Source organism: Trifolium pratense, linkage group LG6 (assembly GCF_020283565.1).
Source record: "Trifolium pratense cultivar HEN17-A07 linkage group LG6, ARS_RC_1.1, whole genome shotgun sequence".
Classification (NCBI taxonomy): domain Eukaryota; kingdom Viridiplantae; phylum Streptophyta; class Magnoliopsida; order Fabales; family Fabaceae; genus Trifolium; species Trifolium pratense.
The window spans coordinates 18,827,768-18,855,698 of record NC_060064.1 but is presented as its reverse complement, the minus strand read 5'-3'; the positions used below and the strand labels follow the sequence as shown (position 1 = coordinate 18,855,698).

The 27,931-nt window shown below is 31.9% G+C and overlaps 1 protein-coding gene and 1 pseudogene across 1 annotated transcript; both read left to right on the top strand.

The window, feature by feature from the left end:
• Positions 1-1,859: 1,859 nt before the first annotated feature.
• Positions 1,860-3,000, top strand: LOC123891865 (annotated as a pseudogene).
• A 1,076-nt stretch (positions 3,001-4,076) lies between these two features.
• Positions 4,077-11,670, top strand: LOC123889701. Its single transcript, XM_045939161.1, has 7 exons — positions 4,077-4,566; positions 5,807-5,957; positions 6,050-6,175; positions 6,270-6,350; positions 9,626-9,818; positions 11,022-11,292; positions 11,403-11,670. The coding sequence occupies exons 1-7, from the start codon at positions 4,200-4,202 to the stop codon at positions 11,645-11,647; spliced, it is 1,434 nt and encodes a 477-aa protein (XP_045795117.1). The 5' UTR covers positions 4,077-4,199; the 3' UTR covers positions 11,648-11,670.
• The last annotated feature ends 16,261 nt before the right edge of the window (positions 11,671-27,931 follow it).

The window sequence follows — 27,931 nt, the reverse complement described above, 5'->3', positions numbered from 1 at the left end:
CAAGAAATTAGTGAAGTAAAAAGATTCTACTTCGTAATTGTCATGCTGCTTGTTAATCTAGTCGTCAACCATCAACCCTCATAACCTGTCTCTAAAGATACCGTGTTTGATCCCTCGTTGTTGCCTTGCTGATACACTCCCGATTGCCTTGCTTTCTAATTCCTTCGTCTCACTACGGACCATGGTGCTTCGACCTCTCTCTCCTCACATGTTTGTCTCACCTTGGTCATGAACAATTTTCCATTTGAATGGTGTTTTCTAATCTTTTATATAATAAGCTTGTATACACAAGCAAATCCTAAACCCTAATTTGTTTTTCATGTTTTCCCTCTATTTTATCTTGCAATTTTTATTAAAAAATAATACAATTTTGTCTTAACTAGGATTCGAACCCGCAACCCTTTAGTGCAAGGCAATATTTCCAACCACTATGGCAAGTATACCAATTATAATTAAAATTATGTGCAATAATTGATAAGCATCATCAATTTTAAAAGTATATCATATCAAAATTATTGTTGACTATATTATTCATCACGAAATATTTTTATGTCTTTCCTGATCAATGATTTTTTTTCTACCGGATCATAAATTTAGAGAATAATTATCATGTGAGATTTAGAAAGTTATTATCACGCGTGATTTGAAAAGTTTTATATATATATATATATATATATATATATTCTCATACTATAACACCTTCAACAATATTGAAATCTATTAAGAAAAAAACATCTTTCACATTTCAATGTCTCATGTTAACAACTTCACCACAATTCGACTTAATTTACTCCGAGGTGTGTATAAACTTTCATTCTGTTTTGTGATTTATTATCTTTATTTCTGAAATCGATATTGTTTTAAAACTTTATGCTAACTTTATTCTTATATATATATATATGGGAGGGATCAAATTACACCGGTGTAACATTTGAGTAATGTTACACCGCTCAATAACGCTTTAACGAATACAAATTTTACAAAATCCACCGTTGGATTGAAAGCTTATATCGTATAGATTATCCATATTAATTTTTACAAAAATCTAAAATCGTTTGGTATGTTATTGAGACCAATCAAGATTAATGGTTTATGCGTTTTTATTAAATACCGTTCATCTTAATCGATCTCAATAACATATCAAACGATTTTAGAATTTTATAAATTCTAACATAGATGATCTATATGATATAAACTTTCAATCAAACGGTGGATTTTGTAAAATTTGTATTCGTTAAAGCGTTATTGAGCGGTGTAACATTACTCAAATGTTACACCGGTGTAATTTGATCCCTCCCCATATATATATATATATTTAAATAGGTCATTTGAATCCCTATCCTTTATCTGATCGGGAGAAGTTGGTTAATGAATTGCAAATTAGATATCGGACCTACTGCGTTGAGTTTTGCGTAACCGAAGTTAGTATAGTTCCAAAAATTTTAATAGATTGTTTTTTACACCAAAATTTTCAATTATTTATATTTAATTTTATTTTATATGTTATTTCTATTAAAATTATGATACCGAGTATTGATATTAGGATTTTCACATACGACACAATTTTGCATGTAGTGAATGATTTCTATTATATTTAGATTTAGATTGATACTTAAAAAGAAATAAATAATATGCAGTATTCATCATTTCATAGAACATTGTTAAATGGAAAAAACTAAAATTTCTTTTTTCCTAACATTTCTATTGTTCATTGATTTTATTGGGTGCAACGATGATTCCGAAGATGTTTTATGCTGATTTTTGACACGAAATTTATCGTTTCGCAACTTTGGTAGATCCGTTCGCGAATCAATTTGAAGTATTAGTCGAAAAAATTAACAATAATATTTATTTAACGCATGGCTGGTATGCTTTAAAAGAAAAAAATCATTGGACTCAAAAGTTTCTTCTTTTTTTTAACTAAACAAGTTAAGAAAAAATTACTTTTTTTTATGTCTTTATGAACTTAAAAGTTTGTTCATGTTGAGGAGTATGGTTGATCGTATTACTGCAAATATATATCAAGGTGATATTTATGCAAATAGTAGTTGACCCCAGGTATATATCAACGTGACTATATTATTAATTACGAAAAAAATCACTGATTCACATTTGTTTCTTTTGCTAACAATGTATATATCCTAACCTTTCCGGATCAAAGAGGATTGTTTTCTAAATGGGTTTTGGGTGTTGGGGATGGAGAGATTGAAGATGACAACGACGATGATTTAGAATTTGACATTCCATCAGATTTATTGATTCCAAATTCAGGTGATCCTCTTGCTGCTATCGTTGAAAGCACATATCCTCAACTTTTACAAAACATGAACGATATAACGTATTTCAAAAATAGAGCTATACTAGCTCCTAAAAATTCAATAGTCGACGCAATAAACGATTATATGTTGGATTTAATTCCTGGTGAAGAAAAAACATATTTGAGTTATGATACTCCGCTCACACAAAATGTAGACGGTCAAAAAGTGAATGATGTTCATACTCCTGAATTTTTGAACACGACTTCTACGTCGGGACTGCCAAATCACAAGTTGAGACTTAAAGTTGGAGTTCCAGTTATGCTATTAAGGAATTTGAATAAAAAATTAGGATTATGCAATGGAACAAGACTTATTATTACGAGATTGGGAAACCGTGCTGTTGAAGGAAAAATTATTTCAGGATGTAATATTGGTGATCAGGTTTTCATACCTAGATTTTCTCTCAGACCATCTGACGTGAGAATTCCTTTTAAATTTCAACGGAGACAATTTTCTATAATGATTTCTTTTGAGAACTATTAATAAGAGTCAGAGACAATCTTTAAAGCATGTTGGGATATATCTTCCGTCGTCAGTGTTTTCACATAGTCAGTTGTATCTTGGAATTTCAAGAGTTACTTCTAGAAAATGATTAAAAATATTGATCATCGACGACGACAGTGAAGATACGACTAAGACTTCGAATGTGGTGTATAAAGAAGTCTTCCGTAATATAACATAATTTTCTTTGTATGAATATTTATCCAAAATTATTGTTGAACTATCGTTTAATGTTACTCAACTTTTTTCATATACCTTACATTATTGTAATTATCTTATCTTATTTAATCATTATATATCTTACAGCTAATCAGACCCGTGCACCGCATGGGTCGATGTTCTAGTAGCGAGAAAACGATGTTCATTCATGAGAGTCACTCTCTATCCTCTCTTTGCTTATCTCATTTCATTCATAATAATATTATAAATACGGCTATGATTAAAATTCTTTATATTTTTAAAGACCCAAAATTTATGGTTTAATTAGTCTATTAATCCTTAAAGACATTTTAGGTTTCACAATGGTTCCTTAAAGAAAAAAAAAAAAAAGGTTCGGGTTGGTCTCTTAAAGACATATATGTTTGCCATATTGATCCTTTCCGTTAAACTTTAACTCTAAATATAACAAAAAAATTCAATGGTTAAACTTTTAAAAATTAATAAGGTTTTTCGTGGACCACTTACACTTAATGACATCCACAATTTAGTCAACTAAAACTAACGTTTTTTGTAAAAAAAGTTGACGGAAATGACTAATGTGAGAAACAGATGTAGATTAAGGGACCAATCCGAACTTTTTTTTTTAAGTGACCATTGTAAAACCTAAAATGTATTTACGGACCAAAGCCAAAATTTATTTAACTTTAATATTTTTACAAAATTTTTATTTAACTTTAATATTTTTACAAAATTTTACTACCTCTCAAACCATCCCGAACTTCATATTATCATGAGAGAGAAAGGGAAAGATGGTACCAAAAAATTAAAAAGGAAAGAATATTCTATTTTATTTTTGACTCAATGAAAAGATATTCTATATGAGTTTAATTGTTGTGCACCGTCGGTGTAAAAGTTTTTTACACATACATCCAATGACACGTTGCCACATCACTTAATGAATGTGACACATCATGTGTTTTTAATTACCATACATGATGTGTCGTTATATTATTGGACGAATGTGCAAAATAACTTTGTACTGACGGTGCATATAAATTAAATTCATTCTATATATATATTTTTATGAAAAGTTTTTTTGTTTTGGTAAGATATATTTTTATGAAGAGTTGAAATATATAAAATATAAAAAAAATAAAATAAAAATTGCAATTTGCAAGAAAGAGAGAAGAAAGACATGAAAAATTTGGTGGAAGTGATGAGATGAGAATGGATGAAAGGAGGCGTGGAGTTTGGTCTTGTCGGCGCATAGTAGCAACCAAAGGAGGAAGTTCCAACAATGGTGACAAGACCAAAATCAAGATCAACAACAAGAACATCATCAACAAGCTTCAAAACCGCGAGCTTTTTCCTAAACCTCATCGTTCTTTTGTTGCTGACACTTCCCCACATAGATTCCAGAACATGCGTTTGATTCATCAATTTGACACTCATGACCCTAAATGTCAATATTCTCCTAAACCTTTCTTACCCTTTTTGATGAAAAGGACTAAGGTTGTTGAGATCGTTGCTGCTAAGAATATTGTCTTTGCTCTTGCTCATTCTGGTCTCTGTGCTGCTTTTAGTAGAGGTTACTTACTTTTATTCATCACTGTTATTTTATTTTTTTTATGGATGAATTTTCACTACCCATATATGAATTAGTGTTAGTATTTGTTATATTTGTATAAAAATCTTGTCTTTTTAATATTTTTGTATGAATGAGTAAACCAAGGTATAGAGTAACTGAGATTCCAATTAAGGGTTGGACATCTCCAAACATATGTTTTTCGATACGCACCGACAGTGAACTTGACCACATGATTAAGAGAGCCATTGATTATTACTTGTGATATTAATCTTCATATTTGTAGAAAAACTAGGACTTTTGATTTTTATTAGTATGATTTGCTATAACTTATTGCCATGTATTAGACTATTAGTCAATGTGATATTTGTATAAAAGTCATGAATTTTGATTTTATTTTGTTAGGTATGATAAAAAACGTTATTGGATTTGGATTCTCTGCAGTTGTGTAGCGTGGATCTCGATTGTTAGATGAAGGTCAAACGGTTCGTATTGCTATATGTATTAGAGAGTCAATTTGGTGAAGTCAATATACTACCAAGCTGATTTGGTGAAGTTAGAATACGAGCCGTTTGATCTTCATGAGTTCCCTTGACTGCATGTTTTTCTAGTAGGGAATCTGGGTTAGTTATTGTCCGTTGCGCACATATTAGTCACTTTCATTTGTAGAGAAACCATTTTTATTTTATTTTATGAATTGGCATTGCTCACTACCTGTATACGAGTTATTGTCATTTGCTATAGACACGAACGCTGGACACGACACTAACACATTAACAACACTAGTAATGATTTGAGAAAATTAATTAATTGAATATAGTGTCATGTGTCTGTGCCATGTAGTGTTGGACACCAGACTCATCTTTGATCAAAAGTGTCAATGCTGTTGAGGTCATTTGCATATAAACCATAACTTTTGATATTTAGTATGTGAATTTCATTTCCCATTCTCCATATATTGTCTTTGCTGTGTTTAAATAAAAGCCACGATTTTGATTTTTTATGCATGAATTGTCATTGTCAAATCAAATTTATATGCAAAGTCTTTACTTTTGTGTTTTTTTATATGGATTATAATTTATTATTGTCCTTTTGTTTTGGATTTGATTCACCAGTCCATAAATGGTTGAAATCTCACGCGTTTAATCATTGGTGAATTTTATAGAAGTTACGAGTTTCCATGTTTTTTTGGTAATCAAAAGTTTAGCAAGTTTCCGGTTTTTAATAAACGAATTCCATGCAGAAACAAATGAAAGGATTTGCTTTCTGAATGTCTGCCCTGACGAAGTCATCCGCAGTCTCTTCTACAACAAGAACAATGACTCACTTATTACCGTGTCTGTTTATGCTACTGAGAATTTCAGTTCTTTGAAATGCAGATCTACAAGGATTGAGTGCGTGCATTTTCCGTGGTTGTGCATTCAAATTTTTCCTTTAATTGTGTAAAATGTATGTTACTTACGTATTGATTTCTTTATGTTCCTAGGTACATAAGGAGGGCCAAGCCGGATGCTGGTTTTCCTCTTTTCCAGTCCGAGTCTTTAAAATGGCCTGGATTTGTAGAATTTGATGACGTTAATGCAAAGGTCCTAACATACTCTGCACAAGATAGGTACTTCCGGCACTCTTCCTCTTTCTATTCCACTTCTAATGTGTGTTTTTCCACCGGTTATTCTACCTTACCCGCTTCTATCCAATGATAACAGTATATACAAGGTCTTTGATCTTAAAAACTACACTTTGCTATACTCGATTTCAGATAAGCACGTTCAAGAGATCAAGATCAGGTACTTTCTTGTTTCCAGATTGACTTTCTGCTTCACTGTTTCGGTATCTGCAAAAACTCCATTTTGATAAATCAATTCTCTCAAGTCATGAGCATAATCATTACCATATTCTGCATCACACCACACACATCACATCGAAAAAGAAATACTTCAAAGAAGTTGAGGTACTGGCTGAGTAGGTCATTGATGGATTTCCAACAAGTGAATGTGACAAAAGGTTTTTTAGGTTAAATGATTTTGAGCAGGTTTTGTTGAAAAAGAAAAGCTGTTGGAGACAAAAGACTTAGATGAAGTAGGCTAAGGCTATGTTTGGTCAAATTATGCTATAAATTAGATGATAGTTTATAGTTGAAAAGCTAGTCGAATGAAATTAAAGTGTTTGGTAAATTTAGCTGTTGTAAATATAAAATGCATAAAAGTACATATTATTAAAATTTAAATATATTTAGTTTTAAATGTATAAAAGTCATTTAAGGAAAAAAAAAAAAAATGAATATGGTTTTTGATCCAATCCTCTCGCTTCTTCACTTATTTCTTTCCTTCCCAACTCTAACAAAAAATTTGAATCTAAGAAGTGAGAAGCACCACGCCGTCCAAAAATCTCTGCGACACGCCGTGTTGCACCGCCCTGTGCTGGGCATTCCTACCTCTTTCCTTTGTACTGGTTCAGTTTGTGTAACTTAATGTAAAAGTTGTTCGTTGATTTCTCTGGCACCAATTGTAAAAACAGCTTATTGACTTAAGAGTGCAGCTACATATTGTTGTTGGTGCTTCTAACATTCTATGGTGTAGATCTAACTACACGTAGTGCTTATTGACTTAAGAATGAAACAATGATGATTATTGATTGTGCAGAACCGAAATGGGGTTTCAATCCAATAATTTGGCTCAAATTTGAACGTTGGACTTGTCAAACATGCTTGATTTGATGTTCTTGGCTTTTTTGTATTCACGATATTTTCAAAAATTAATAACTGGATATGAATTAATTCTGAACTTATTATCATGATTAGAATTTTTATAGTGAATTGCAGCCATCACCATGATGGAATAGTTTTATTTGAATTAACGGGTAGTTATTTTATTTTACAAAAGGTTAAAGAAGTAATAAAATTAAAATAATGAGGAGAACATTGTGAGAAACGTGAAAAGCTGCAAGCTCAAATGCTACTTGAAATAGCATCTCAAAAAACGCTATTAACTAGTGAGAGAAATTTGTTTACCAAACACAGCTCAAATAACCAAACAAGCTTATAAGCTATAAGCCAGCTTGCCAAACAGAGCCTAAGGGTGGGAATGGCTATTTTGTGGACTATTATAACTTTCGAAAAGGCTTCTTTCCAAGAAAGACCATTTGACGATGAGGAATTACTGCTATTTGGGGTTTGGAGTATGTATATAGATAAGGAGTTAAAGTAGAAAAAAAAAGGTCAAAAAAGTCTGGTGCTTAATTAGAATTTGAGAAACTCTGATTCAGTGGGTTGGGGTTTGATGGATTAGCTTTTAGAAGGAGTGGTTTACTATTAGATTGAGAAGTTGCTTTCCAGGATTAATCGTATGGTGCCATTTTGTAGTTTTCAACGGAGAGCCAAAACCTTGATTTCATAATTGCAGATTTGCTGGGGAAAGGAGATCCTTTATCTCAGGTTTTGTGACGGGACGTTCTCCAAAGCAATAGCAATTAGCAAGCAAGTCCATTAGAGCAGCCATGATGGACTCGGATAGTCGGAAGGGCTGGTAGTCTCTCATTTGCAGTATGATGATGGCACCAAAATGATGTGGGTAATGCTGTATTTAAGATTGTTTTAGCTTTCATCTGGGTATATAGTATTATGTTCAAAAGTAGAAGGAAGAAGGATTGAGTTTGGATGTTGAAAATATGGTCTTTAAGAACATTGCTCTGGCAGGTAACTAGCTATGTCATTTTTCTATGGAACCACATTTCCTTTAGATAGTGTGGTCAAATAGCAACACTATAGCGGCGATATAACATTATTGTAAAACAGAATTTGAACAAGACAAGTCACTATTGTTCCGTGATATGCTATTTAGTATGATGTAATTTCAAATAGTGGCTATTGCGGCACCGTAACTATGTAGCATTGCAGGATTCGAACAAGCCGCTATTTTCTACCATCCGCAATTGGCAACACTGCTAATACAGGAACCCAACACTGCTAAACCATTGCTTTCCTAAAGATAGGCAGTGGTTCTTGCTATCTTTTGAAGAACCATTAGAGGATTTTCCTCTTTCATTTTGGCTTTTGCTTAACTTTATCATCTATCTTTATTATTCAATTCTCCTATCCTCTATTAGTGTTCAAGACTCAACTTCTTTTAGTATTTCCATTTGTTTTTTGGTATTAACCCTCTGGTTCTCAGGGGAAGGGCCCCCCGATAATCCAGAGTTCGGCCGCGAGGTAAGTAAAGTCTGGTCAAGAATTGTTTCCACCAGAATCGAACTCGGGTTCTCTTGAATGATTTGTCCCAGAGGGAGCTCATTAACCATTTGAGCCCAATAGTATTTCCATTTCTGACTTAAATGATATGGAATCCTCTAAGTTGGTAACAAGGTTGATGTTCTTGAATTTGTCGTGTCATATTGTTTAGATAAAAGGATTTGGTCTCATTATCCTTCTAGGCTGTCTCCATACAATTTTTTATTTTTTAATTCCCAACTCATTCAATGAGTTTATTATCATCTAAATGAATATATTTCTAACCCAAAGCCTTGAAGGATAATTCTTGTGTTTGGACAGCATTGCTTAATAGAATTGATACCGATGCCTTGCTACAGGTTTGTGGGCATTGGACAATACAACGCTCCTGATATGTTAAGTTTGGTGATAACATAGGATCCTTCTATAGTAATTTCTTCGTGGAAAGTAATTTCTTAATGGAATTATTTGTTTAGCATTTCTGGAGAATCTTAGGTCATTGGACCAGTTTTTTGTTAACTACCTTAATTTGTTTTAATAGATCCAAAAAGCTGTATTTTTGTGGCAATTTGTAATCCATGCTACATTTGGGTTCATTTGGTTGTAGCATAGTGCTCTCATCTTTGAGAAGATTTGGTTTCTATTTGGTGTAAAGCACGTGGTCTTTATACAAAGATTTATTTACTCTGTTTTTTATTTTATTAGTAGAAAATCTCTTAACTTCAATTCTGTTTGAAATCTTCTTCTAGTTGTTCTAATTACTTTCTTCTTTTGTTACATGAGCTCTTCTCAAACAAATGTTGATTTATTTATTCATTACTTCGTTTTTTGATATAGTCCTGGCATCATGTTATTAATCTTCAATAGAGCAACTGGTCATATTCCACTCAAGATTATATCCATTGAGGATGGCACAGTTCTTAAAGCATTCAATCATCTTCTTCATCGGAATAAGAAAGTGGACTTCATAGAGCAATTCAATGAAAAGCTTCTAGTCAAGCAGGAAAATGAGAACCTTCAGATTCTTGATGTAAGGCTTCATTTTACCTTTACCTTTTCTATGAAAATCTGTTTTAAGGTCCCTCTAATATAGGACCTTTTTAAAGTGGTCTAAGCGTGGGCCTCCTTTGCATAACTAGTTATAGGCTTATAGCAGGTCATTTTCTATTTTTTAATCTTTTAAAATATCAAGTCATGGTTGGTGATGACTTTTTCGTCTTTTCCACAAAGCGAATAAATCTTTTAACAGCTGGCAGAAGATAGTTCTATACCATGGTTAGACATATGGGTTGATAAATCCAATTTAATCATTAAGCAGCTTCTTTGTCTGTGTTAGGAATATTTCACCATGAACTGGTGAAATTTAAATCTCAGCCATTAAGTCTAATTCACCTTTTTGTTATGAGTCTACTTTTAAAAACTTAGCTGGGGGAGAAAAACTTGTCACCATTAAATGTTCCTTCTTTTCCTCTTCAGAAATATCCATCACCAGATCTGTCAAGGGTGCGCCGTTAAGTTAATTAGCTCTCTTGACCAAACCTTCAGCACCCTGTAATTTTAAACCATAGCTTTGTGATTAATTCTTTTTAATATCTTTCTGCTGATGCGATATCTTGAGCACATAGGAAAGTTAGAGAGAGATTCTTAAAAACAATAAAGTGCATAAGCAATTAAGTTTCATTAATTTTATGATGCTGATAACCGGATATATAAACAACTCAACTGACTATCACCAGTAAGAAAGTGAGGACCACCGGTCATATTAGGTGTCCCCTTAGTTTTATATATGTGTAACTTCTTTTACGTCTTCTGCCAGCTGATGGCTGATTCAATTTATATAGGTTTAGCTACGAGCTTATGTCTTCTGCCAGTTAATCACGGCCCTAAGGGCATTGGTTAAGGGGATCTATAATGTGAAGTTCTTGTTGAAAATCATGTAGTGTTTTACATAGCAATATATTAGTGTACTTTTCAATAGATAATTTTCATTTCATGATTAACCAATATCTTAGGCTATATTTTAGATTGGTGAAATGAGATGAAATACAAGTGAAAGGAATGAGATAGGGTTTCATTGTTTGGATTACTAAAATGTTATGGAATATAATGGAACCCTGTATAATATATTTCATCTCACTCCATGCCTTATTTTCCCCCTCCAATTTAGGGGATTCTTATAGTCAATATTTAATTAATTTATAACTATTAAATTGCTAATGTAATTTTATTATAGGTACGAAGTTTTGAGCTGATGGAGGTAAGTAGGACCGAGTTCATGACTCCATCAGCATTTATCTTTCTGTACGAGAATCAATTATTCCTTACTTTCAGAAACCGAACAGTATCTGTATGGAACTTCCGCGGGGAACTTGTTACGTCATTCGAGGATCACCTGTTATGGCATCCAGACTGTAACACAAACAACATATACATAACAAGTGATCAGGACCTGATTATCTCTTACTGCAAGGCTGACGCTGAAGATCAATGGATGGAAGCCAATGGTGATTGTCTCTAAGATTAGTCATTCTTTGATTTTTGAATAGAGTAATCATGAATATCTTTTAATTTGTTACATTGATTTAACATCTCAGTAATTTTCATCTTGACACAGCCGGTTCCATCAATGTGAGCAACATCTTGACGGGGAAATGTGTGGCAAAAATTAATGCTGCAAATTGCATCGCCAAGGTGGACGATTGCAGTAATACTTGCAGCTGCAAAAAAATTGATTCGGCTCAAATTAAGAGCTCGGTTGCAGAGGCTTTGGAGGACATAACTGCTCTCTTTTATGATGAAGACCGGAACGAGATATATACTGGTAATAGACATGGTCTTGTTCATGTATGGTCCAACTAATGAAAGGGAAAAAAAAGAAAGAATGGCTTTTGTGTTTCTTGGCTTCATGGACCAAGGAAAAGAACCCTCATATTTGGGTTTGTACTTTGGCTGATGTGTAATTTCTGCCGTGGATCGATGTTTCTATTGTCTAAACTGCCTCAGCATTGTAAGCATTATTTATCATGAGGTTGTTACCTAGTATCCTGCAGTTATGTAGGCAGTTTTAGAGTGTACTTGATCAGAGAAAACCTATGTAGCATGGGTACTCCTAAAACGGTGAAGTACCCGTACCGGGTACGTATCAGTACCGGATACTCCATGGTACTCGTATGGTACGCACCGATTCCGTACCCATTTTTATTTGGTTGATTTATGATGATGAATACGGAAAAAACATATTGACGGTTGAAAATTCTCTTAAAATATTATAATTTTTTATTATATTTCAATTATCTCTCATTTTTTATGAAAATAGTCGAGACGATAGACAAAAAAAATTAAATCTTCAAAGCATGATGATAATAATTCACTTAAAAATAATTTTTCTAATATTTTATACTAACGTACCCGTACCTTAAATTTTCTAAAAATATCGTATCACGTATCAGTACCGGTACCGGATACCGGTACCGGATACCGGTACCGTACCCGTACCTAGCCAACATAGGAGAAAACTTTTATGCATGATTTTCTTTCACTCTTAGGACTTAAAGAGAGTTTGACTTTGTGGATAGTTTGTGTACAGTGAAGTCACTGCCATGTATTTTGGGTCAGATGAGACATCTTGTATTATTTATTACTTCATCCTGGAATTCTGAGGGGACTGTGTGGAATATGGTGACAAAAGGGCTAACATGGTTTTATATCCTTCATTTGTATCATTGCTATAATTCTCACTTGAATGTTATTCATTTTGGTTAGTTGTAGACATGTTCTTGTGGTGTTGGCAGTATCCATTTTACGGGTAATCAAAGTATGTAGTGACTTTTTCAATGATTAATAACTTTAAGAGAATTTGGCTGATTATTTTTAGTGGGATCTCTCGTTTCAACCATGTTTTTTTCATGCATAAGACTCGAAGGAATAGGAGTTCAACTTATCAGACTAATAGTCTAGTGACTAGCATAACACTTTTAAGTATAGAGAAATAGAGAATTTGAAGTTTGAACTTATAATATTTCTAGTAGTTATGCATGGACACTTATGGGACCACTCTTTGATTTTTAATATAAGGAAAAATTACAAAGAGTACAAATACCAAAAAGACTCGTTATAATTAACATATGAAATAGTTACGCATCTGATTTTGAATATTTACTCTGATTTTGAATACAAACAATGAAATAGTTTTTTAGCTTCAATGAATAAAACATGTATTTGGATCAAATAAAGTTTAGATACATGTTTTACTCGAGGAACCTAAAACTATTTTTTGCTTATATAAGTAGGGTTGAGAAAAGTTGGATTATCCAAAAAAATTATCCATGAATCCATGATCAATCCACCACCGATTGTTATAACCAGATATTCAACCCAACTCTCACTATCGGTTTTGTCTTCATAAAATTGGTTTAATAACTGATTATATTCATAACCACTTTTACGATCGGTTTTAGGTTTAAAACCACTTTTTGGATTTTGGCTAAAAAAAAAAGTAGTTTTTGAATTTTAAAACCGGTTTTTCAGTTAGAGTTATTAATCAATTTCAGTTTTCAAAAAGAGTTTAATTGTTGTGCATTGTTAGTGTAAAATTATTTTACACATGCATTCAATATTGTGTTGTCACATCATTTAATGAATGTAACACTGTCATGTGTTTTAAAACACATTATTACATAATATGTCAGATGCAGGTGTAAAATAACTTTACTCCGACAATATATATATATATATATATATATATATATATATATATATATATATATATATATATATATATATATATATATATATATATATATATGCCATCTTAGAATTGAGTATTGGGCCTAACTCATCCTTACAAAACCGGCTTGTAAGGTGAGGATTGCCTCTAGTTTATAAACACTTAGTCAGGCCATCTCTCAACCGATGTGGGACTTCTTAACACACCCCCTCGCGTCCAGCGCTATTGGGCTTGGTACGCGGATATAAATGGTAGGTGGCCCGATATCGGGTGGCCCAACGGATCTTTGAGAGGCTCTGATACCAAAAGTTTGTAGCAAGCCAAATCTGATTTTCTGGAATAAGACGGAAGGGATAGTCCATCTGTTTAGTTAATAATTTTATAGTCTTGGTATTACCAGAAACTTGAATTGTTCGTTCAACTGTTTTAACAGCATAACGAGATAATATATCAAAAGTTCCAAATTTATAAATTTGTTTAGAAGGGACAGAAGGGATAGTCCATCTGTTTAATTTTTCCAAATTTTTTGGATATTCTATAGCATCCTCATTCTTTATTAAATTATTTTGATTATCATCATAATCTTCCGAGTCGTCCATAATATAAACAAAGATTGTTATGGCTGGCAGGATAGTAAATTTGTCTGATGAAACTACCAATAAAATTTTTTCAACAAATCTTCAGTCTTCTGAGCAAACGCAACAAGCGTTTAACTATCAACCCGAAGGGATAGACAGACCAAGTCTCAAATCTCAGAAGTTACATAGTTCTTAGGAAAAACAGGCAAAAGATCAACCAAACCCCTTTCCTGGGGAAAACGGGATCAAGCCTTACACTAAGAAATATGTCAAGTTCAGAAGAACAAAGAAAATTAGTAAACTAAATTTTATTAATTTTTTCATCAGATCTATTTACTAGGCTGTCAAGCCATAACAGGAATTTAGTGACTAATTGTCATTACAATTAGTAAATTAAAAGATTAAATTATACCTGATTTTCTGGAATAAGACGGAAGTGCTACAGTGCCGTCGCAGCGGTATATAAAGTAGGAAAAAAGTTTATAAGAAAGTATGAAATTTTATTTATGATGTTATTCGATGATTACAAACTGAGGCAAAGGCCTCTATATATAGGAAAAGGAATCACTATCTGATCCGGTAACAGGTTATATTAACCTACAGCTGTCCTAGAAACAAAACATAGTGGGATAGTGCCGGGTGCTCATTGGGCCCCATCGTCACATCTGTCCACACTAACAAAAAAGCAAAATTACAAATGGACAACCGTCTTAAAACTTTAATAAAGCTGATGAAGACTGATTTGTCTTTTTATGCCGACAGAAACTTAGTTGATTTTTTACCAGTTAATTTTTCATTTTTACTGGCTTTTATCCCTTTTTGTTTTGATTGACTGGATCATAGCATCCCAAAAATCTTCTTGGGTTGGTTCTTCTTCAGGCTGAGATTCTCCAGCTAATCCTTCGAACATATTTTGTCCCATTGATCCTTGAGAGGAAGTAGACATATCATCTCTCTTTTCTGCTGTGGGAAAAGTGTTTAAGAACTGAGTCTTCATATGGTCTAGAATTCTGACCATGATCTCTTCTTCAGTCTCCTTAGGATATTTCTTTTGGAAGTAATTCTTCAAATCAGCCATGGAATATTGGTGACTTTGTTGTCTGATGCCTGGGGTTTTATCATTATTGATAGTCAATTTTATTTTTGAAATTAAATTCTGAATATCTTCAGAACTCATTTTTGTCCACCATTCAAAGAACCAATTTGGTATTGGTTTATTAACAATTTCTGGGTTGACCGAAAAGAACCAAGAATGCTTGTTCTTCGGGTTTTGATAATAAAAAGCTTGTGTGAAAGCCTGGATATAATCCCAATAGTTAAAGTAAATATATTTTCCTTCCGCAACTTTTATTGCCTTTTCACCATTTGGGTTTAATCCCCATTCTCTGGGTAATAATATCTTATTGATATGGCATTTGCTGAAGTTTATAAAACTTTCTGGGTTATTATTTTGATAGTAATGGGTTATTGTCACTGATTCAGTGATTGTTAACAAGATTTCTAGGTTTGGCCTTGATTTGCCATAAAGCCCAGCATATCCTCTGGACTCTAAGTATCTTGTTTTAATGGACCACCCGTCATTATGGGTTAATGACAAATCTTCGTCATCAATATAAATAATTTTCTCAGTAACAGGATTTTCAAAATATTCTAAATTCTGTTCCTGAGGTTCATTGACCATTACTTCCTTATAAGATATTATCTTATTCGAATTTGAAGATGAGGAAGGTTGATCTTCCTTCTTTGGTGGGGCAGGTAATTGCCTAGGTCTTCCTACTGAAGTCCAATCCCCTATTAGAGGAATGTTTGATTCTTGATAAGGCAACATATTGTTACCTCCTCTTCCGCCACGGCCCGAATTACGGCCTCGGCCTCTTCCCCTATAAGGGGTTGTCATTACCCTGCAAAAATTCACGAGTTAAATAATCAGCAAGAGAATTATTTTCTCCTTTAATATATTGAATATCAAATTCAAAAGCAGATAATTGAGCCTGCCAACTAGCAAAAATATGTTTTGCTACAAGAGTTTTTACATCCTTTTCTATGATTGATTTAGCAGAGCTACAATCAATTCTCAAAAGAAATTTTTGATTTAATAAATCACTTTGGAATTTAGATATACATTTAATAATAGAAAGCATTTCTTTCTTAATAGTCGAATATTTCGACTGAGTCTGGTTCCATTTACCAGAAGTAAATCTAACTAAAACTTCCTTATTATTATCAGGATTGACTTGTTTTAGTATTCCTCCATAGCCAATATTAGAAGCATCAGTTTCTACTATTTTAAACAACTTTGGATTTGCCAAAGATAAACAAGGAAGGCATTTAACCCTAGTTTTAATTCTCTGGACTGCCTTTGTATGGGCATCTGTCCAAGGGTCAGGTTTATTTTTAAGCCTATTATAAAGAATTGCAGTATCACTGGATAAATTTTTGTAATAGTCTGAAATATAATTCAAACTTCCTAAAAATCTCTGTAATTGGGTTTTGTCTAACATGACATCAGGAAATTTGGAAGCAAATTCAATGCTTCTTTCTATAGGAATTATAGTTCCTTGGTCAATCATATGACCTAGAAATCTAACTTTAGTTTGAAATATTTTCATCTTGGTAGCCGATAAGACTAAACCATTGTTTTTAACAACATTCTTAAATATCTTTAAATGTTTTATATGTTGATCAATTGTTTTAGAAAATACTAAAACATCATCAATATAAACTATTATGAATTCAGAATATGGATTAAAAATATCATTCATGATTTTCTGAAATTCAGAAGGAGCATTTTTTAATCCAAATGGAAGTACATTCCATTCAAACTGTCCAAACGGTACAGTAAAAGCTGTTTTATATTTATCATTTTCAGTTATCTGGATTTGCCAGTATCCTGATTTCATATCAAATTTTGAGAAGATTAAAGCATCACTTAATCTATCTAATAAATCTTTTTTATTAGGAATAGGATACCTAATCCATTTTAAAACCTTATTAAGAGGTTTATAATTGATTACTAATCTAGGAACTCCTCGTTCCTTCTCAGCTGCCTTATTAACATAGAAAGCAGTACAACTCCAAGGAGACTTAGAGTGTCTAATTAGACCTTTGTCTAAAAGAGATTGTATTTCTTTTTTACACAAATTTAGGTAATCATTGTTCATTTGGGCTGGCCTAGCTTTAGTAGGGATCTGACTTTCATTAAAGTCATCTATATAAGGTAAAGAAACAACATGTTTCTTTCTATCCCAAAAAGCATTTGGGAGATCATTACATATTTCTGTAGTAAATTCCTGTTCTAAAGACTTAATTTTCTTTTTAATATCATAAGTTTCAAGTTGCTCATTAATATTAAGCACACTAATTTCTTCTTTTAAAAAACATAATTGTTTTTCTTTTTTCAAAAGGATATCTTTGACTTCATTTAACATCCTCGTTTGAGGATCTGTTATAAATTCAAAAGTAATTTTTTGATCATTTATAAAAGTAGTAATTCCTTTTTGATCAATATTAATAATAGGCATAATGTTATGCAAAAAAGGGGTACCTAATATAATTCTATGAGTTAAATTTTTAACCAATATGAAATGAGTTGGTAAACAAATATTTTTGTTACAGATATAGGCATTATTTAATTTGTAATTAACTTGGAGTTTATCTCCTCCTGCTTGGGTTAAAGATTGAGTAGTTTTGACAAAATATTTTGTCGGGATTATTCCTTCTTGAATACAATTAAGGTCTGCACCACTATCTACGAGGGCAACCTCATTTTCAAGAATAAAGTTTTTATTAATAACAAGAGTTATTCTAACAAACCATTTTTGTGATGTAACTCTTTCGAGAAGGCTAAGATAGCTATTACTAGATGATGATGGACTGTCATCATTAGAAACAATATTTTCTATTTTATTAGAATTTTCTAATAAACTAATTCTTTTAGCTAGAACATCGTTGTTTTTCTTAATATAAGAAATTTCAGATTTTAAAAGATTTATTTCTCTTTTTAAATCATTTATAGAAACAGGAGTTTCTCGTTCATTAGATTGACGAAACCTAGATAAGACTTCACTAAGCTGGTAAGGGGCTTCTGTAACTAGGGGAGTCTTATCTCTAGAGTTATCCCTTATTAAAGTTTCTATTAACTTTCTTCTTAGATTATCATCTGATATGGATTCTAAAGCTTTTAAAGCTTCATCTTGTTCATTGGTCAAGACATTTAGACCATTCATTTCTACTATGGATTTCCAATAATTTAGTTCATTACATTGACAATCATTATTGTCAGATGCGTCTGAAGAAGAACTATAGCTAACTTCATCATCAGAGGACTCAACTTCAGATTCAGAATTAGAATTAATAAGAAGAACCTTTTCTAGCTGATTTCTAAGTTCTTCATCCTCAATTTCATTTAGGGCTTTTTTAGTCCTACATTGATTGGCATAATGACCGATCTTTCCACATTTGTGGCAAGTTATGTCAAGCTTTTTAGCTTTTCTTTTTCTACTAAAGTTAGGAGTATAATCCTTATATTTTGGCTTGGAATAATTTTTTCTACGTTTTTTCTTGTAGGAATACTTATAAGTATCTGGGGGATTTTTTCTTCTACCTTTATAAGGTTTAATCCTTTCTATTTTACCCTTCTTCCTGCTCTCAGGGGGTTTTTCCAGATCAAAAGCGAATTGTTCGCAAAATTCACCTATTTGGTGTTTTTCAGTTAACTTCTGTTTTTTAAGTTGGTTCTTAAGTTTTATGTCATTACATAAAGATAAACCTTCATTAATACATGTACTAATGATTTGGCCATAAGTTAAATCAGAATAATTAATATTTATTCCATCATTATTGTTTCTAAGAGTTTGTCTTATTCTTTCAGCAAAAAGATGAGGCAAACCATCTACAAATTTTGATTTCCAATGCATAGAATTGGGATTATTTAATTGAAAAACTCTAGATAGAAAAGTATCTTTATACCATCTAAAGTGAGTTAAAGATGGGCATCTAAGATTTTGCAATAATGTTTGCAATTTCTCAGCAATGGGTACATTAGTTCCTACAAAATGTTGTAGAATAGAAAGACATAGTGTATAAACTGCATCTTCCTCTCCGGTAGTAGTGATAGTAGTACTACTACTTGATGTTTCAGTTTTAATAAGTTTTTTATGAGAAAGAATTTCTTTCTTCTGAGCATCAGTGAGATAATGATCCCACCAACCTCTTAATTGGCCAATAAAACCGGTCGTTATAAACGAAGCTATCGAACTATCAGAATTCCCTTGTTGTTTACACACAGAGGAATACATGATTATTCTATGTATCATATCAATAATTTGCTTATCATTTAAGCCATCAATATTCCATTCATAAATGGCCTTTCCAGAATAAGAATTCTGAAAGGGTTCAGTTTCTTCAAAAAGTAAATCTTGAGGCGATGGCCTCTTATAGTAGTATTTTTCTACTGGCTTAGGAGCATAAATAGGATTTATTTGTGCAACCTGATCATTAATTTCTTCATTAGCAAATATTTCTGCTAATTGGTCAATATCTTCTATATCAGAGGTGTCAGACATATTTTTCTGAGATAATACATTTAAGCGCATTTGCTTAAGCTTTTCTTCTAAAACATGAATAAACTCATTATTATTGGATTTTAATTTAAATCCTTCTACCGCTATAGGTGGTTGAATAATAGGGACATCTTTATTAATAATAATTTCTGAAGACTCCATATCATTTTTATTCTTTTCTAATTGTTTTAAAATTAGATTTTGCTTAGTTAATTGTTCTTCAAAAAGTAATTTTAAATCAGTAATATCTTTTTCTAGGGACATAAATTGGTCACCTAAACAAATAAGGAAAGAATTAGTGTAATTCTGAGATTTAATTATCGCATTTATTTCTTTAAGAGTAATATGATCACTTTCAACCTTCTGAAGGTTTAGATAAGCTGTAGCTTCAACGTTTTTCCCTAGACTTATAGTTTGTTCAGGAGGGAAAGGCGAAACTATAATTCCTCCATTATGGGTATTCCAATTCTTATTTTGTAACACCATAATTTCGGTTTTAACTTTGTTATGAAAATGTTTCACAAACCATTTTACAAAAGGAACATAGCTTTGTATTTGGGATAAATAATCATAATAATTATCTCTAAATTCTTTTAATTCAAAATCTTTGAATTTTTTGAAATACCAATTTCTGAAATCTTTATATCTTTCTTGGTTAAACTCATCATTGATGAGTTGCCTCCAACTACTTCCTGGGGAAAGATCCATCATAAATGGAAACTCATTTCAGATTGGGTAGGAGATTCCCTACTCTGAGAAATATTTTTTTGATATATTCCTTGAGGAATTTTATTTTCACTTATGCGAATATTTTCAACGGATTCAATATCTTCTCTTATTTGAGAAGTAGAGGCTCTAGAGAGCTCTAAAGGGGCAGTGTGGAACTCGCTAGTAGAATACCTAGATGACATAGTTCTAGGAATTTTTATAATTCTCTGAGGAGTAAATCTTATTTCAATATCTCCTTCAGTAGTTTGGGAAATCTGGTCTGTATCCGTATTTATTATAGGATCAGGATCAACCTCTTGTGGCAGTGTCCAAGTTTCAGGAAAATTTATTTCATCCCATTTTATTAATCTATTTTGTGCAATATTAGAGGTTAATAAATTTGTTTGGACTAACGTTGTGGATCCAGAAAACGAAATTTGTTTTGCTTTGGGATTAAGAGTATTTAAAACTCTGTAATAAACCCTATAGCATATTGCCATTATTTCACTACCAGTTTTATAATTATACCCATTGGTATGAACTGTTAATTGCATAGCATCGCTTAGGTGCTTATCAGTTAAAGATAGACTTAAATTAGGTGAAACCTCAAAATATACTGGTCCATGACACAGACTGGTTTCTATTAAAGCAGCTAGAGAAGGTTTAAAATCTTTACACCTACCATCCCTAACATAAGCCATTATACTAGAATTTAACCCTAACATAGTTAAAGGTTTAAAGGCTATTTGGATTAATCCAATATGAATAAAATTATATCCTTTAAAAGGAAGTAAATCTGCTTTAGTTAATAATTTTATAGTCTTGGTATTACCAGAAACTTGAATTGTTCGTTCAACTGTTTTAACAGCATAACGAGATAATATATCAAAAGTTCCAAATTTATAAATTTGTTTAGAAGGGACAGAAGGGATAGTCCATCTGTTTAATTTTTCCAAATTTTTTGGATATTCTATAGCATCCTCATTCTTTATTAAATTATTTTGATTATCATCATAATCTTCCGAGTCGTCCATAATATAAACAAAGATTGTTATGGCTGGCAGGATAGTAAATTTGTCTGATGAAACTACCAATAAAATTTTTTCAACAAATCTTCAGTCTTCTGAGCAAACGCAACAAGCGTTTAACTATCAACCCGAAGGGATAGACAGACCAAGTCTCAAATCTCAGAAGTTACATAGTTCTTAGGAAAAACAGGCAAAAGATCAACCAAACCCCTTTCCTGGGGAAAACGGGATCAAGCCTTACACTAAGAAATATGTCAAGTTCAGAAGAACAAAGAAAATTAGTAAACTAAATTTTATTAATTTTTTCATCAGATCTATTTACTAGGCTGTCAAGCCATAACAGGAATTTAGTGACTAATTGTCATTACAATTAGTAAATTAAAAGATTAAATTATACCTGATTTTCTGGAATAAGACGGAAGTGCTACAGTGCCGTCGCAGCGGTATATAAAGTAGGAAAAAAGTTTATAAGAAAGTATGAAATTTTATTTATGATGTTATTCGATGATTACAAACTGAGGCAAAGGCCTCTATATATAGGAAAAGGAATCACTATCTGATCCGGTAACAGGTTATATTAACCTACAGCTGTCCTAGAAACAAAACATAGTGGGATAGTGCCGGGTGCTCATTGGGCCCCATCGTCACATCTGTCCACACTAACAAAAAAGCAAAATTACAAATGGACAACCGTCTTAAAACTTTAATAAAGCTGATGAAGACTGATTTGTCTTTTTATGCCGACAGAAACTTAGTTGATTTTTTACCAGTTAATTTTTCATTTTTACTGGCTTTTATCCCTTTTTGTTTTGATTGACTGGATCATAGCATCCCAAAAATCTTCTTGGGTTGGTTCTTCTTCAGGCTGAGATTCTCCAGCTAATCCTTCGAACATATTTTGTCCCATTGATCCTTGAGAGGAAGTAGACATATCATCTCTCTTTTCTGCTGTGGGAAAAGTGTTTAAGAACTGAGTCTTCATATGGTCTAGAATTCTGACCATGATCTCTTCTTCAGTCTCCTTAGGATATTTCTTTTGGAAGTAATTCTTCAAATCAGCCATGGAATATTGGTGACTTTGTTGTCTGATGCCTGAGGTTTTATCATTATTGATAGTCAATTTTATTTTTGAAATTAAATTCTGAATATCTTCAGAACTCATTTTTGTCCACCATTCAAAGAACCAATTTGGTATTGGTTTATTAACAATTTCTGGGTTGACCGAAAAGAACCAAGAATGCTTGTTCTTCGGGTTTTGATAATAAAAAGCTTGTGTGAAAGCCTGGATATAATCCCAATAGTTAAAGTAAATATATTTTCCTTCCGCAACTTTTATTGCCTTTTCACCATTTGGGTTTAATCCCCATTCTCTGGGTAATAATATCTTATTGATATGGCATTTGCTGAAGTTTATAAAACTTTCTGGGTTATTATTTTGATAGTAATGGGTTATTGTCACTGATTCAGTGATTGTTAACAAGATTTCTAGGTTTGGCCTTGATTTGCCATAAAGCCCAGCATATCCTCTGGACTCTAAGTATCTTGTTTTAATGGACCACCCGTCATTATGGGTTAATGACAAATCTTCGTCATCAATATAAATAATTTTCTCAGTAACAGGATTTTCAAAATATTCTAAATTCTGTTCCTGAGGTTCATTGACCATTACTTCCTTATAAGATATTATCTTATTCGAATTTGAAGATGAGGAAGGTTGATCTTCCTTCTTTGGTGGGGCAGGTAATTGCCTAGGTCTTCCTACTGAAGTCCAATCCCCTATTAGAGGAATGTTTGATTCTTGATAAGGCAACATATTGTTACCTCCTCTTCCGCCACGGCCCGAATTACGGCCTCGGCCTCTTCCCCTATAAGGGGTTGTCATTACCCTGCAAAAATTCACGAGTTAAATAATCAGCAAGAGAATTATTTTCTCCTTTAATATATTGAATATCAAATTCAAAAGCAGATAATTGAGCCTGCCAACTAGCAAAAATATGTTTTGCTACAAGAGTTTTTACATCCTTTTCTATGATTGATTTAGCAGAGCTACAATCAATTCTCAAAAGAAATTTTTGATTTAATAAATCACTTTGGAATTTAGATATACATTTAATAATAGAAAGCATTTCTTTCTTAATAGTCGAATATTTCGACTGAGTCTGGTTCCATTTACCAGAAGTAAATCTAACTAAAACTTCCTTATTATTATCAGGATTGACTTGTTTTAGTATTCCTCCATAGCCAATATTAGAAGCATCAGTTTCTACTATTTTAAACAACTTTGGATTTGCCAAAGATAAACAAGGAAGGCATTTAACCCTAGTTTTAATTCTCTGGACTGCCTTTGTATGGGCATCTGTCCAAGGGTCAGGTTTATTTTTAAGCCTATTATAAAGAATTGCAGTATCACTGGATAAATTTTTGTAATAGTCTGAAATATAATTCAAACTTCCTAAAAATCTCTGTAATTGGGTTTTGTCTAACATGACATCAGGAAATTTGGAAGCAAATTCAATGCTTCTTTCTATAGGAATTATAGTTCCTTGGTCAATCATATGACCTAGAAATCTAACTTTAGTTTGAAATATTTTCATCTTGGTAGCCGATAAGACTAAACCATTGTTTTTAACAACATTCTTAAATATCTTTAAATGTTTTATATGTTGATCAATTGTTTTAGAAAATACTAAAACATCATCAATATAAACTATTATGAATTCAGAATATGGATTAAAAATATCATTCATGATTTTCTGAAATTCAGAAGGAGCATTTTTTAATCCAAATGGAAGTACATTCCATTCAAACTGTCCAAACGGTACAGTAAAAGCTGTTTTATATTTATCATTTTCAGTTATCTGGATTTGCCAGTATCCTGATTTCATATCAAATTTTGAGAAGATTAAAGCATCACTTAATCTATCTAATAAATCTTTTTTATTAGGAATAGGATACCTAATCCATTTTAAAACCTTATTAAGAGGTTTATAATTGATTACTAATCTAGGAACTCCTCGTTCCTTCTCAGCTGCCTTATTAACATAGAAAGCAGTACAACTCCAAGGAGACTTAGAGTGTCTAATTAGACCTTTGTCTAAAAGAGATTGTATTTCTTTTTTACACAAATTTAGGTAATCATTGTTCATTTGGGCTGGCCTAGCTTTAGTAGGGATCTGACTTTCATTAAAGTCATCTATATAAGGTAAAGAAACAACATGTTTCTTTCTATCCCAAAAAGCATTTGGGAGATCATTACATATTTCTGTAGTAAATTCCTGTTCTAAAGACTTAATTTTCTTTTTAATATCATAAGTTTCAAGTTGCTCATTAATATTAAGCACACTAATTTCTTCTTTTAAAAAACATAATTGTTTTTCTTTTTTCAAAAGGATATCTTTGACTTCATTTAACATCCTCGTTTGAGGATCTGTTATAAATTCAAAAGTAATTTTTTGATCATTTATAAAAGTAGTAATTCCTTTTTGATCAATATTAATAATAGGCATAATGTTATGCAAAAAAGGGGTACCTAATATAATTCTATGAGTTAAATTTTTAACCAATATGAAATGAGTTGGTAAACAAATATTTTTGTTACAGATATAGGCATTATTTAATTTGTAATTAACTTGGAGTTTATCTCCTCCTGCTTGGGTTAAAGATTGAGTAGTTTTGACAAAATATTTTGTCGGGATTATTCCTTCTTGAATACAATTAAGGTCTGCACCACTATCTACGAGGGCAACCTCATTTTCAAGAATAAAGTTTTTATTAATAACAAGAGTTATTCTAACAAACCATTTTTGTGATGTAACTCTTTCGAGAAGGCTAAGATAGCTATTACTAGATGATGATGGACTGTCATCATTAGAAACAATATTTTCTATTTTATTAGAATTTTCTAATAAACTAATTCTTTTAGCTAGAACATCGTTGTTTTTCTTAATATAAGAAATTTCAGATTTTAAAAGATTTATTTCTCTTTTTAAATCATTTATAGAAACAGGAGTTTCTCGTTCATTAGATTGACGAAACCTAGATAAGACTTCACTAAGCTGGTAAGGGGCTTCTGTAACTAGGGGAGTCTTATCTCTAGAGTTATCCCTTATTAAAGTTTCTATTAACTTTCTTCTTAGATTATCATCTGATATGGATTCTAAAGCTTTTAAAGCTTCATCCTGTTCATTGGTCAAGACATTTAGACCATTCATTTCTACTATGGATTTCCAATAATTTAGTTCATTACATTGACAATCATTATTGTCAGATGCGTCTGAAGAAGAACTATAGCTAACTTCATCATCAGAGGACTCAACTTCAGATTCAGAATTAGAATTAATAAGAAGAACCTTTTCTAGCTGATTTCTAAGTTCTTCATCCTCAATTTCATTTAGGGCTTTTTTAGTCCTACATTGATTGGCATAATGACCGATCTTTCCACATTTGTGGCAAGTTATGTCAAGCTTTTTAGCTTTTCTTTTTCTACTAAAGTTAGGAGTATAATCCTTATATTTTGGCTTGGAATAATTTTTTCTACGTTTTTTCTTGTAGGAATACTTAGAAGTATCTGGGGGATTTTTTCTTCTACCTTTATAAGGTTTAATCCTTTCTATTTTACCCTTCTTCCTGCTCTCAGGGGGTTTTTCCAGATCAAAAGCGAATTGTTCGCAAAATTCACCTATTTGGTGTTTTTCAGTTAACTTCTGTTTTTTAAGTTGGTTCTTAAGTTTTATGTCATTACATAAAGATAAACCTTCATTAATACATGTACTAATGATTTGGCCATAAGTTAAATCAGAATAATTAATATTTATTCCATCATTATTGTTTCTAAGAGTTTGTCTTATTCTTTCAGCAAAAAGATGAGGCAAACCATCTACAAATTTTGATTTCCAATGCATAGAATTGGGATTATTTAATTGAAAAACTCTAGATAGAAAAGTATCTTTATACCATCTAAAGTGAGTTAAAGATGGGCATCTAAGATTTTGCAATAATGTTTGCAATTTCTCAGCAATGGGTACATTAGTTCCTACAAAATGTTGTAGAATAGAAAGACATAGTGTATAAACTGCATCTTCCTCTCCGGTAGTAGTGATAGTAGTACTACTACTTGATGTTTCAGTTTTAATAAGTTTTTTATGAGAAAGAATTTCTTTCTTCTGAGCATCAGTGAGATAATGATCCCACCAACCTCTTAATTGGCCAATAAAACCGGTCGTTATAAACGAAGCTATCGAACTATCAGAATTCCCTTGTTGTTTACACACAGAGGAATACATGATTATTCTATGTATCATATCAATAATTTGCTTATCATTTAAGCCATCAATATTCCATTCATAAATGGCCTTTCCAGAATAAGAATTCTGAAAGGGTTCAGTTTCTTCAAAAAGTAAATCTTGAGGCGATGGCCTCTTATAGTAGTATTTTTCTACTGGCTTAGGAGCATAAATAGGATTTATTTGTGCAACCTGATCATTAATTTCTTCATTAGCAAATATTTCTGCTAATTGGTCAATATCTTCTATATCAGAGGTGTCAGACATATTTTTCTGAGATAATACATTTAAGCGCATTTGCTTAAGCTTTTCTTCTAAAACATGAATAAACTCATTATTATTGGATTTTAATTTAAATCCTTCTACCGCTATAGGTGGTTGAATAATAGGGACATCTTTATTAATAATAATTTCTGAAGACTCCATATCATTTTTATTCTTTTCTAATTGTTTTAAAATTAGATTTTGCTTAGTTAATTGTTCTTCAAAAAGTAATTTTAAATCAGTAATATCTTTTTCTAGGGACATAAATTTGTCACCTAAACAAATAAGGAAAGAATTAGTGTAATTCTGAGATTTAATTATCGCATTTATTTCTTTAAGAGTAATATGATCACTTTCAACCTTCTGAAGGTTTAGATAAGCTGTAGCTTCAACGTTTTTCCCTAGATATATATATATATATATATATATATATATATATATATATATATATAAATTAAATTCGATTTTTAAAAGATACATACTGTATTTTCTATTATAAAAAAGAAAAATTGAAATTGTCAAACTTTTACAATACCTAAAATCTCTTATAATATAAGTTTGTATACATAATCAAACCCTAAACCTAATTTGTTTTCCCTCCATTTTTATTTTGCAGTATTTTATAAAAAAAATATACAATTTTGTTTTGGCTAAGAATCAAACCCACAACCTTTCATTGCAATACAACATTTCAACCACTATGACAAATAAATCAATTGTGATTAAAATTATTTGGTACAAGGTCAGAAGTTGTTCATACTACTATCAATTATTTGGTTCTTTGGAATTTTTGTGAAGGTTTAACATTGAGTAAAAACATGACGCTTCTCAGTGGTGCTTCGTGTACAGACATTGAATAAATGAGATTGTTTTCTGAATGAGTTTTGGGTGTTGGCGATGAAGAAATTTCAAAAGTTGCTTCTAGAGAAGGATTCAAAATATTAATTACCGACGAACACAGTGAAAATACGAATAACACTTCCAATGTAACCTATA